General features: G+C 45.8%; 1 protein-coding gene across 3 annotated transcripts in view; it reads right to left on the bottom strand.

Moving 5' to 3' along the window:
* LOC116985794 (lysosomal alpha-glucosidase-like) overlaps positions 1–13413 on the bottom strand; it is a 54457-nt gene that overhangs the window by 24382 nt on the left and 16662 nt on the right. For all 3 annotated transcript variants that reach the window (XM_033040814.1, XM_033040816.1, XM_033040815.1), the window contains exons 3-10: positions 11810–11955; positions 10343–10508; positions 7174–7270; positions 6413–6532; positions 5566–5684; positions 4079–4210; positions 3158–3268; positions 2467–2580 (exon numbers count right to left, since the gene is read on the bottom strand). In XM_033040814.1, the coding sequence (XP_032896705.1) occupies positions 2467–2580; positions 3158–3268; positions 4079–4210; positions 5566–5684; positions 6413–6532; positions 7174–7270; positions 10343–10508; positions 11810–11955 (1005 nt within the window). The remainder of the gene's footprint in view (positions 1–2466; positions 2581–3157; positions 3269–4078; positions 4211–5565; positions 5685–6412; positions 6533–7173; positions 7271–10342; positions 10509–11809; positions 11956–13413) is intronic.

The raw sequence follows: 13413 nt of genomic DNA, 5'->3' as shown, positions 1-13413 counted from the left end.
CAGTAAGAGGTGCCTTTCAACTTCAAGTCAAAGCTCCCAAGCCACCATTTGCAGTAAGTAGTGCCTTTCAACTTCAAGCCAAAGCAACCAAGCCACCATTTGCAGTATGTAGTGCCTTTCAACTTCAAGCCAAAGCTCCCAAGCCACCATTTGCAGTAAGTAGTGCCTGTCAACCTCACACCACCATTTGCAGTAAGTAGTTCCTTTCAACTTCAAGTCAAAGCACCCAAGCCTCCATTTGCAGTAAGTAATGCCTTTTAACTTCAAGCCAAAGCACCCAAGCCACCATTTGCAGTAAGTAGTGCCTTTCAACTTCATGCCATCATTTGCAGTAAGTAGTGCCTTTCAACTTCAAAGCTCCCAAGCCACCATTTGCAGTGGTGTCTTTCAACTTCAAGCCACACCCAAGCTATCATTTGCAGTAAGTGGTGTCTTTCAACTTCAAGCCACACCCAAGCCACCATTTGCAGTAAGTAGTGCCTTTCAACTTCAAGCCAAAGCAACCAAGCCACCATTTGCAGTAATAGTGCCTTTCAACTTCAAGCCAAAGCAACCAAGCCACCATTCGCAGAAATAGTGCCTTTCAACTTCAAGCCAAAGCACCCAAGCCTCCATTTGCAGTAAGTAGTGCCTTTCAACTTCAAGCCAAAGCTCCCAAACCACCATTTGCAGTAAGTAGTGCCTTTCAACTTCATGCAACCATTTGTAGTAAGTGGTGTCTTTCAACTTCAAGCCACACCCAAGCCATCATTTGCAGGAAGTAGTGCCTTTCAACTTCAAGCCACAATTTGCAGTAAGTAGTGCCTTTCAACTTCAAGCCAATGCACCCACGCCCCCATTTGCAGTAAGTAGTGCCCTTCAAGTCAAAGCACCCAAGCCTCCATTTGCAGTAAGTAGTGCCTTTCAACTTCAAGCCAAAGCTCCCAAGTCACCATTTGCAGTAAGTAGTGCCTTTCAACTTCATGCCACCATTTGCAGTAAGTGGTGTCTTTCAACTTCAAGCCACACCCAAGCCATCATTTGCAGGAAATAGTGCCTTTCAACTTCAAGCCACAATTTGCAGTAAGTAGTGCCTTTCAACTTCAAGCCAATGCACCCACGCCCCCCATTTGCAGTAAGTAGCGCCCTTCAAGTCAAAGCACCCAAGCCACCATTTGCAGTAAGTAGTGCCTTTCAACTTCAAGTCAAAGCTCCCAAGCCACCATTTGCAGTAATAGTGCCTTTCAACTTCAAGCCAAAGCAACCAATCCACCATTTGCAGTAAGTAGTGCCTTTCAACTTCATGCCACCATTTGCAGTAAGTGGTGTCTTTCAATTACAAGCCACACCAAGCCACCATTTGCAGTAAGTAGTGCCTTTCAACTTCAAGCCAAAGCAACCAAGCCACCATTTGCAGTGTAGTGCCTTTCAACTTCAAGCCAAAGCAACCAAGCCACCATTTGCAGTAATAGTGCCTTTCAACTTCAAGCCAAAGCTCCCAAGCCACCATTTGCAGTAAGTAGTGCCTTTCAACTTCATGCCACCATTTGCAGTAAGTAGTGCCTTTCAATTTCAAGACACACCCAAGCCAAGCCAACCGGGGGGGGGGGGGGGGGGGGGGGGGGGGGGGCAGGGGGCTTTCTGGAGTGCTAGTATGAACCATTTTAGAACCAATAGACATTTTCTGCAAGCTTTAGAACCAATAGACATTTTTTTTGCAAGCTTTAGAACCAATAGACACTTTTTTTGCAAGCTTTAGTACCAATAGACACATTCTGCAAGCATTTTAGAACCACTAAGGGCACTTACATTTGAGTAGACATGTGTTCAGTGTTATTCACAGCTCAGAGAAACGTGACCCCCTGCCTTCCTCCATCTTGAAGAGACTGTGTGGCACACCACTTCCTGGTTTTATAGTCCCTCCCCCCTGCCGCCAGCAGGGGCAGCAGTGAGAATGGGGAATTTTGTAAAAACATTAATATCTCTGTCATTTTTAATCGCCGGGAAAAATCCTCGGCACACATGCGGCGGAGGGGGGGGCTCTGAGCAAGGTGGCCAAAAATGATGGCCGTAGGTGGCGGCGTTCTCTCGGAAATCGCAGCACAGGTGGCCAAAACCGGTCAAGAACAGAGTTTTAGTAATATAGATTGTCTATTGACATTTCAGGTCGAGACCCTTCTTTCAGGTCTCGACCCGAAACGTCACCCATTCCTTCTCTCTGGAGATGCTGCCTGTCCCGCAGAGTTACTCCAGCTTTTTGTGTCTATCTTCGGTTTAAACCAGCTTCTGCAGTTCCTCCCGACACATCCCAACTAGGCTTGTGGCCTCTGGGAGACATTGGAGATTTTAAGACAAGGATCTTTGTCGGGTGGGAGAGTTCAGGGATATGAAGAAAAGGATAGTGGATAGAATTCAGATATAGATCAGCTGTGAATGATTAAAGCTGTGAATGACAGGCTTTAAGCCTGTCCTCCAAATGGCACTTACAATCCAGAGCCCATCAAAGGGCACAGCCTTGTGGAACTGCAGCAGGTTTTCAAACCACCACTGATGCGTGTCTGGATTTGTGAAGTCCGGGAATGCTGTCAATCCAGGCCAGACCTATATCCCATAAAAAGCAGAGAAAATCCCATTTAATCAAAGCACCCCTGTCACAATCTTTGCCCTCATTCTCCTCCTGACCCTTCTTCCAAGAGCAGTGAGTTTAGCAGTGATCGCATCACAATAATATTGGTCTGAATTTACCTTCAGACATGAGGGCAAGAAATGCTGAGGACACTGAGCAGGTCAGGCAGCCTCTGGGAAGCCCAGGTAATTTACCTTTAACTATAATTCATAGGACGGCCTGAGACATGAAATTCGTCTCTCTCTCTCCACATATGCTGCCTGTCCTGTTGAGTGTTTCTGGCAGTACCTGTTTCTAGCTTTCCAACACCTACAGTTCTTTTGCTTTATAATTATCTTCAAACAGTGATGCACTGAGCATTGTTTCTCTTCATAGCTTACTACCTTCCTTGAGCACAGTCATTGAACTCAAGGGTAAATTTGTACGCCAAGTCTACGAACCATCCTGATACACTGAATGTGGCAAACTCTACATGGAGACAAGTTTACATCTCGGCCAGCTAACCCTGTAGTTGCTCCCCCTATGTTCACTGACTTGCTGCAAGGACTCTACCTTTCCGATCAGAGGACTTCCAGATGTATCGGTGATGAAGACTTCCCGTTTCAGGCCCTCGTCATAGGGCCAGTAGGAGCCTGGTGGTTGGCTGCTGCTGATCCCTGGGTCCTGCAGACAGAACAGACACATCGTGAGATGGAGTGTGAAGCTAGTCACTCCTATCCCACATCCAGTGCATCTTTAACCTCTCTTCCTGCCACCCCAGACCACTCATAGCTTCAGCAGAAGTCGTTCCCTCCACCCACACCCCAAACGCTGCCGAGTTAGAGCGACTTGCATTACTGTGCTGCCCCTTACATCCCAGAACATGTTACTGCCCGCAGAGTAGTTTCCAATTGCTATTGGAAATGTACAAAATTAATGCAGCAAGCCCTCAATAATGAACAAAAAATGTTATTTGGTGACATGAGTTGAAGGATAAATATGAAGGACATCGACTGCTGTTGTCACACGGAATTATTTTCTTCTCCAGAATGGGCAGATTTAGTTTGTGCGTTACTCAAAGTAATGCAGCGATTTCTTCTGCATTGCACTTGTGTTGACTCAATAATGTGCTCAGGCCTATCCAGACGTTTTGCGTTAAGAAAATTCGAGGTCTAAAGGAGGGTCTCGACCTGAAACATCACCTGTTTCGCTCCAGAGATGCTGCTAAGTTACTGCAGCATTTTGTGTCTACTTCATCATTGTTGAGTCTAAATCGTGGAACCCCCTTCCCAACCGCACCATGGGAGCTCCTTCGTCAGAGGGAATGCAGACACTCACCATCGCCCTCTCAAGGTCAGTTTGAAAACGTCAACAAAAGCTGGCCTTGCCTGTAAATGCTGACTACTTGGATGGCGATAGTTTTCCTGTGCATATGCACTGTGGTCCTTTCACAAACCCATATATTTCACAGGGATACTGGGTGCCCAGAATTACCAGAATCATGACGTATTGTTGTCCGTGGGAGTGAAGATCTGCCACCAGCTGAGGAAGGCTGGCAAAATTCTTGGGATCAAAGGTAAAGTCCCGATAGCCGGTCATGTAATCAATATCATTCCATTGAGCATCCTGAGGGAACAGGAAATATTTTATGCTTAAATTGTCAATATCTCAGAAACCCTCCAGAAAAACTCCTTACCCAACACTCAGTGACTGCCCACACCCACAGGTCAATTCCCAAGTGCAGCAGATCCCGTCCCAACCCCTTCCAACCCAAGGCCACCCTTCATTTGGAATTCAAACCATTCCTGACCTGTGCCACATTCATTCCAACGCGTCCCAAATGTTTCCACCTTTTATCTTGCAGCACAACGCATTCTGACCTGTGCCTCGCCCTTTCTGGCCCAAACACTCCCTTCCATCATACCAGCCCATCCCCTAAACCCAAGTCATGACCCAGACGCTATCCCTGCCAACATTTCATCTTCAAATGCACAAATCAAGACACAAAGTGCTGGAGTAATTCAACGGGCCAGGCAGAGTCTCTGGAGAACATGGACAGGTGGCATTTCGGGTTAGGGTCCTTCTCACATTTGTGGTGGGAAGAAATCTGGAAGGGAGGAGGGGCAAGACAAAGCCTGGCAGGTTGGACAAAGACCAGAGAGGTGCAATTTGATAAGCCAGAGGAAGGAATGCATTTGGAAGGAGAGGGGGAAAGGGAGAAATGGCTGTGAGTCCAGGTGGGGCACAGGGAAGAGAGGAGGGAAAAGTGGGTGAAGAAAGTGGGAGGGTGGGGGAAGAAAGGGTTTCATTTTGTGTGTTAGTTGGAGAATTCAATTTTCATATCGTTTGGTTATAAGCTGCCCAAGTGGATTATGAGGTGCTGTGCCTCCAGTTTGTGTGTGGCCTCACTCTGGCATTATGAGGGAGGAGGTATAGTGACAGGCGTTAATCTCCTGCAGGTACAGGCGGAAGTATCTGGGGAATGGGTGGTTTTGGTGGGAAGGGATGAGTAAACCAAGGAGTTGTGGAGGGAGTGGTCTCGGGGGAAGGTGGATAGGGCTGGGGATGGGAAGATGTGACTAGGGGTAGGATCAGGTTGAAGGTGCCTGAAATGTCAAAGAATGATGTGCTGAATGCATTGGCTGCAGGGGTGAAAAGTCTTTACCTTTCCCCTGCAAACACAGGAGATGTAGCATTTGTCCTTGTATCTCCTCCCTCCCAGGGACAGACGTTCACATTCACCTCCTCTAACCACATCTACTGCTTGCCCTTCAGATCTGTGCCCACCCCCCCATGCAATCTTCCCCAACCAGCCCACACCCCCGTCCTTTCCAGACTGCACCTCACTCTTTCTGGCCTGCTCGCCTACTCGTCCGATACCCATCACACCCCTCTCGACATGCACGCCTTCTCCTCTGATAGTCATTTCCCCCCACACCCTTCCAACTGGCCTGATAGATGATGGCGTTAGTGTTATGAACCTGGGGCATGCCTGCTTTCCTCATTTGTTTTACCACCTCCCAGGTGGCGTTACTTGATTCGTATCCCCAGCGGCAGAGATGAAATCCGAGACCCCAAGCAGATACCATCGAAGGCAAACCTGCCACACACAAAGCGGTAAATGTCTCAGGGTGACAGGAAACTAGCAGCAAATCATGGTCAGTACATTGCAAAGATTAGTGAAGGGTGACCAGGATCAGGATCAGTCCCAGGATCTGCTCTTTGCACAACAAGTCATCAGTGATGAGCATGATCGCCAGAGAAGTTGCAGTGCAGCATAGAGATGTGTAGATGATGTGTAAGAGTGAGATTTTTCAGTTCTGATAAAATACTCGTTTCACAATGTGTCAAACTACTTAATTGACCTCATCAAGCAAGCAAATCCAGGATTATACAGGATAAGTCCAGGCTTATCTGACTCATGCTGGCTCTATGAAAGGGTTAGTTCTCTTTTAAGCAATTAGTTCTTCTCTCCTGCCCTTTCCCTGTGACTAAAAGATCTCCTCCCCATCCCCACCTAACCCGTAGTACATATGTGAATCCTTTTTTAAAGAGTCACCTCTTATTGTCCCCATAAACAGTATATTCCAGATCTTGTCAACAACTTTTGTTGATAACTGCAATAAATCTCACACTTTTAGAAACCAGTCAACATTGCGGACTTAAAGAGACATGCCAGTGGATCTGAACCCGAGCATCAGAATTTGACATAGTTGTTGGCATTATAAATCACGGCTTCCTGCTGAGGAGTAGCGTCATAGGTCTGATACAATATATTTCAAGAGACTCATGACTATGTACTCTCTTTCCCTTCAACCTTTAACTTACCAATGACCTCCAGATACTGTTGGATGACTGAGTTTGGGTCAGGTCCCATGAAGATGTAGAAGTCAAGAATGCCTCCAATAGTTCTCCATGTCAGGGCGGGAGTGGGCTGCAGGGCCACATCTACAGAGAAGACAAATATCTCATGACGATCATGTTAACCAACATCTTTTGGACAATTTATCATATTCTTCAATGATTCTGCACAGAGGCTCTGGCTAACATTTGAAAGTTGTGCTGAATGGCACTCAGCTTTATGTTTAACAATTTGTTTTTTGGTTCCCTGATCTAAGTCCCAATCTATTGGAATCCAGTTCTTTCTGAACTATCCAAAGTGGGGAAACAGCTGTGGGTGATGCTCTCTCTGTTTCTTTTCCTCTCCCAAGAAATTCTCACCCCCAAAACATTACCCATTGTCAAAAACATTCTCAAACCAAGACCACACCGGAATCTTCATCCCAAACCAAGCCCCCAATACCAAAATCCTCTTACCATACCAAGACTCCAGCACCGGAAACACCCATTCCACTCAAAACTCCAACACCAGTAACCTCAGCCCAAACTACCTCAAACACCAGAAACTCAATCCCAATCAAAAGAATGCGTGAAATAGTAATGGGTATAAAAGCTAATATCAAACAGTACATTGTCATCAAACATCTCCCCATGTACATCAGGTACTAAAATTTGCTATTGACCATGTCCACCTGCTTTTTCCAAGGTGTTTTGTTTCACACCAGTAACTCTGGAAATTCCCTACTTACCCATTGCGTTGCTGTTGAGAAGGAAAACACCATGCGACTTCCCATCTGGCTCAAGCGACAGGTAAAAGGGGTGGACGCCATAAAGGTTAATAGACTCCTATTAGCACAAGAAGCAGTTTTCAGAGCCAAGGCTCACATCACATACTGGTAAGAAGCTCTGCTTATGGGGTAAGGTAACTGACTGTTTATGACCTGAGAAATAAGGACAAGTAGATGTGCTGCACATTAGGGAGCTCAGTGTCTATACACGTTGTATTTGAGTAGTGCTACAACAAAACATCTAAAGATATATCACAAAGAATTACTGAATGAAGCGTCACAGTAACTCAAGCGAGTTGAATAAAGAATTTAGACTTTAGAGTCGGCCCATCAAGTCTGTGTCGACCAGCATTCACCCATACACTAGTTCTATCCTACATACTTACAATTTACAATTTATGGAAGCCAATTAACCTACAATCCTGTACGTTTTTGGAGTGTTGGAGGAAACCTGAGCATCTGGAGAAAACCCACGGGGTCACAGGGAGAACGTACAAACTCGTAGTCAGGCTCGGACCCGGGCCTATGGTGCTACAAGGAAGTAACTCTACCTCTGCACCACCATGCCGACCTTGACTCTATTCTAACACTCTTGCAAAAGGCAATCAGTTTCTGTCTTACATTCTGCAAGGAAACCCATGTTTCAAATGTTTCCGTTTTAATCCCTGGTCTGCACCAGCTGATCTCAAACAGGTTGCTATGGGCGATGCTCAGAGTGCTTCCCTTTACCCAACTACCAAAGAGATTCCTTCTCTTGATCATTGTTGAACAAATGCTAGTTCACAATAGATATGTAAAGGCAGAGGTGAGGTGGATGGGTAGTGGCAAAGAAGCAAGGCTTCTTGGTGGTGGTCGGGGGGGGGGGGGGGGGGGGGGGGTGTCATAGATGGGTAGAACAAAAGCTGTTGAATCAGAAAGCCATATAGTTCCGAAAAAGGCACCTCAGCCTACCACATGGTTGCCGACCATCAAGTACCATCTCTGATCAAGTGGGGCTGGGGTTGCCATGGTGATAAGGTGCTAGTTCAACCATTGGTTTGATAGATAATTAGTGTATTTCAGAAAGAGAACACAAAAAGACATGTAAAAGCTGTGAACTGCAGAGTTGTAGGAAAAGTCCAGTAAATCAGCCTGTATTGGTGCAGAGAGACAAACCTAGTGAATACTTAGATAGATAACTAACAGCAGGATTATCTAGTTGTGATACTAACAGAGGAAATGAGTTTTCAGAAGTTGTGGATGTTGATATCGAGTTTTGGACAGCTGCATTTGTCCTGTCAGGGCCGGCCTTAAGTCAATTGGACCAATTGCTCCCAATTGGGCCCCGCGCTAGGCTAGTGGGCAACACACACTATCCCCTCAGCAGCTACCCTAGTAGGTGAAATTCCTCACCTGACAACAACACAGCCCCGCGGTTAACTCTCAATACTGTCACCACTTTCCGGGATACTATTCCCGTATCCCTTCTGCACCCACATTTACCGGTATTTTACACCCGGAGCACCCGTTACTACAACTTTACTTCAGACAGTTACAGTGAGCCCACCAGCGGATGTGTACACATGCCTGATGTTACCAGGATAGTCACTGACCGAGCAGCCGACTCTTGGTTGGAAGCCAGCGGTACTGACAGTCAAACGAGAGCAGGAGAAATTAAGACAGTGCATAATCCATTGCACCTCAGTACAATTTCATTATACTAAATAACAGGGCTGACAGACCTTGGCTGGGAACCTGGGGCTCACCAAAATTGTTCCCAATTGGGCCCCGCACCTCCTAAGACCGGCCCTGTGTCCTGTAATTGTGATCCGTCATTTACTCCATGCTGGCACTGTGAATTCTAGAAGGACCAGATGCATTGGAAGGAAACATGCGACAAGTTGCAGTCATTAAGCAGGCATGCTCTGTTGTCAGGGCGGCCCCCTTCTCACGTAAAACCTGAGCACCTACTGTGAGAACATGGCATCTGCCCAAGTCCCTGTGTAGATGTGGAGTGGGCCTAATTGGACTAATTAGCTGAAGTGGCTGCAATCACAGCAAGCCCATCACACCACTTAAATGCTGAGTTAAGGTCCTGCCCCACTTGGCGATTTTTTCCGGCGACTGCCGTGGTCATTGACTGACCTATCAGGGTCATCGAAAGATTTTGAACATTTCAAAATCCAGCGGCGACAAAAAGAAATGTTGCGACACTTGAGGAGACACCGCGTGTCAATACGTCATCACGCTGCGTCACGCCACAGTATGTTTCGGTGACCTGATACGTCAGTCAGTGATGCTGACAGTCGCCGAAAAAATTGCCAACTGGGCCAGGCCTTTAGAATTGAGACATTGATGCAGGTAAGCAATAATCTGTACCATGCCCCATTTCCCACTTGGGCGACTTACAGAAGCCTTGAAAATAGAATGATCTCACAATGCAAATAATATGAAATGGAGAAAGGTGAGAGATAGGTATCCTTAGTGTACAACAACTTCCTGTGACTCTCTACATTTCTACCTGTGACTTTCTCAAAAGCAAATGATATATGGATTAAAAGGGTTTAGAGGAATATGGGTCAGATACTGCCACGTTATAGACTCACCCAGAATGCCAACTTAGTCAGTATGGTCAAGTTGGGCCGAAGGAATTGGTTCCATGCTCTACAGCTCCATGACTCTATGGCCTCATCGATCAGGAAGAAGAGGTTGTAGCCACCAAGTCTGAGCTAGCCTCCCTACCCAGTTTAAAGCAGTCATCACAAAATGTCAAGAATAACTCCCTGTAGAATGGGGATGGGGAATAGATTCTCTTGAGTGTTTAAGAAGGAACTGCAGATGCTGGAAAATCGAAGGTACACAAAAATGTTGGAGAAACTCAGCAGGTGCAGCAGCATCTATGGAGCGAAGGAGATCGGCAACGTTTCGGGACGAAACGTTGCCGATCTCCTTCGCTCCATAGATGCTGCTGCACCCGCTGAGTTTCTCCAGATTCTCTTGAGTGTTGGGCAAGAATAACCAGGACCCACAGAGGGGGGTGGTGGTATGGTACAGAAATCATAAGTGAGAAAACAGTTGAGTTTATCAGCATGGGCTACAGGGATAGGTGCAGCACAAAGTTGTTGCTGGAAGAAGTTGTGTTGTACCATACCTGAGGAGGGGTGTCTCGTGCCCAGAAGGTTAGGGTGTTCCATTGGACGCTGTGCAGGAAAGCAGCCCGATGTTCTCCAAGGCCGTAGAGGTACGCTGAGGGCAACGAGGTTGATATCTGCAGGAACTGGTCAGCAAAGAAGAGAGGAGCAACCGTCGTGTTCAACCTGATTGTAAACAGACAGGGATCAAGCTGGACTCCGCCAATCCAGGATTCCCAGCCCACCCACTCCAGTAACAATGCCACACCAAAGCCAGCCATCACTACACCATAACCAATAACCAGTTTTGGAGCAAGAGGCCACAATACCTGCTTGAATGCAAAAAATCCTAATAGTGTCTGCGACTGAGAGGTAGATCAGCCAAGATGGGACCAAACTACAGGTACGTTTACGTAAGGCCTTGTCCGGTCCTTTGCACTACAAGTTCAGTATTCCAGGTGTCGCTTCATTAAGCCCTGTACAACTGTAACAAACCTCCCTATTCTTAAACTCTAATCCCTTCACAATAAAGGCCAACATGGTGTTTGGTTCTTTAACTACTTGTTCGACCTTCCTACTAACTTCTTGTGATTCATACGCTGGAACATCTAGGTCCCTCTGAACTCCATTCATTTATTGTCTCTCCCTATTTAGATGAAATCCACCTTCTGACTCCTCGTAATGAAGTGTATCACTTCACGCTTACCTCCATTTGCCCCAGGTATTTGTCCAATTGCTCAATCTATCTATATCCCACTGCTGAATTGCAATGTCTGTATCACATCATGCTCCTCCATCAATCAGCAGTAAACTTCAAAACCGTACATTTTGTTTATATAAATATTAAACAGTTGTGGTCCAAGAACTACGTGTTTCATGTGTCCGGTGTCAAAAGGAGCAGTTTATTCCAACTCTTTCTTTTTTTACATGACAACCAGCTTTCCATCCATGCTAACATTTCCTCCAATACCTGGGGTTCTCAGTCCCTAATGCTCAACCTTGTCAGATGCCTTTTGGACCTCTAAATGTGGTTTATTTACAGGTTCCCACCTTTTCCCGTTACACCTTCATAGGATTCAAGCAAATTAGTCACATTTTATTTACGTTTCATAAAATTAAGTTAACTAGATGCAATTATATTCAGCATTCTTAAATGAATAGTTATTTCTCCTTTAATTATTGACTCCAGCATCTTGCTAACAATAGATGTTAAACTAAGTGGCTTTCAGGTCCCTGCCTTCTGTTGCACCCCTGTTTTGAACAAGGGGGGAATATTGGCTATTCTCCAAACTCTGCTACGCTAACTGAATTGAGCTAGCTCTGAACATTTTCAACTAGCTCCTCCTTGTTATCTGCATTTCGCCCCTCGCAGAATCACTTTTGTAGCCCAACCTATGTCGTTAATAGGGAAAGACTTCTTCGGGCTCCTTTCCATCCCCATCCTCTTGACTCACAACAAGATGCAAAAGGTAAACAGAAAAACCTACAGCACTGTCCCCGTGGATCTCCTCCTCACGACAATCCCGAACGGATCCTCGGAATATTCCACAGTGTACAATGGACTAGTGGCTTTCTTTGCTGCTCTGGGAACCTCGATGGGGACCTCGTACCGTGGATTTGAGGAATCATTTATCTGAATGCATTCAAAGAAAAAGGGGAGTCAATATTCAGCCACTGGCTGGCACTCTCTATGAGAATCTGGCCAGGAATATTCACCCAACTCTTGCACGCTGTGAAGATTTGTACTTTGAACTTTCCATCCAGCACACATCTCCACTGAATGGAGTACCTTAAAACAAAAAGGCTCCAAAATTCTATCTATCGGTCATCAACGTCAGTACCTCACTGCTTTGTAGATGTTCACTGTACAGAGATTGTCCGTCATATTTCCCTTGTTCTAACAATGGCTGACTGAGTTCTTTGAGGAGGTTGTAAAGATGATTGATGAGTGTAAAAACAACAGGAACAACAGAACAACAAGAGGGTGACTTTAGTTTCCCCAATAATAACTGGGACTCCCTTAGTGCCAGAGGCACTAGGTACCTAGATGGTGCAGAATTTGTCAGGCGCATCCACAAAAGTAAGGTTTCATGATCAAGAAAATTAAGGCGCATGGGATTCATTGTGACTTGGTCGACTGGACTCAGAAAATGGCTTGACCATGGAAGACAAGGTAGTGGTGGAGGATCGTTTTGCTGACTGGAGGTCTGTGATCGTTGGTGTTCTGCTGGGATCTGTGCTGGGACTTTTGATGTTTGTGATGTGTCTGTGTGTAGGTGGGCCGATTAATAAGTTTGCAGAGGACACATAATTGTGCACCGTTGTGAATAGTGAGGACGAGTGGCAGGTGATACGGCCGGATATAAATTAGTTTAAACTATGGGCAGAAGAATGGCAGGTAGAACCTACTCTGGACAATGCAAGGTGTTGCAGTTTAGTAAGTCAAATGCAAGAGGAAAGTATACAGTTAATTGCAGGACCATTGGGAGCATTGATGATGGGGTGCAAATCCATAGCACTCCATGACACAAGTAAATAGAGTGGTAATGAAGACAAATGCATACTTGCCTTCATCAGTCAAGGCATCGCGTATACAAGTTTGGAAGTCATGTTGTAGCTTTAAAAAACTTTGGTTAGGCTGCATTTAGTACTGTGTGCAGTTCAAAACATCACGTTACAGGATAGATGCGGGAGCCTTGAATAGGATGCAAAACAGTTCACTGGAAGTTGCCTGGATTAGAGAGTTTTAGCAATGAGGAGAGGGAGGACAAACTTGACTGTTTCATCTGGAGCATCAGAAGCCAAGACGACCCGAGACAAGAATATAACAATACGAGATGCATATGTAAGTTGGATAGTCAGTCTTTTTCCCCCACGGTGGAAATGTCAAATTCGAGAGGGCATACCTTTAAATTGAGAGGGGGAAGTTTAAAGGATATTCATGAGGTAAATCTTTTTACACAGAGAGTGGTTGGAGTTCTGAAACGTGCTGCTAGGGGAAGTGGTAGATACAATAGCAACGTATAAAAGGTCTTTAAACAAACACATGAACTGGCAGCTAATGAATGGATAGAGACCATGTGTAAGCAGA

This window comes from Amblyraja radiata, chromosome 22, assembly GCF_010909765.2.
Source record: "Amblyraja radiata isolate CabotCenter1 chromosome 22, sAmbRad1.1.pri, whole genome shotgun sequence".
In the NCBI taxonomy this organism is placed as follows: Eukaryota; Metazoa; Chordata; class Chondrichthyes; order Rajiformes; family Rajidae; genus Amblyraja; species Amblyraja radiata.
The sequence above is the reverse complement of the archived record's forward strand: the minus strand, read 5'-3'. Positions and strand labels throughout refer to the sequence as shown.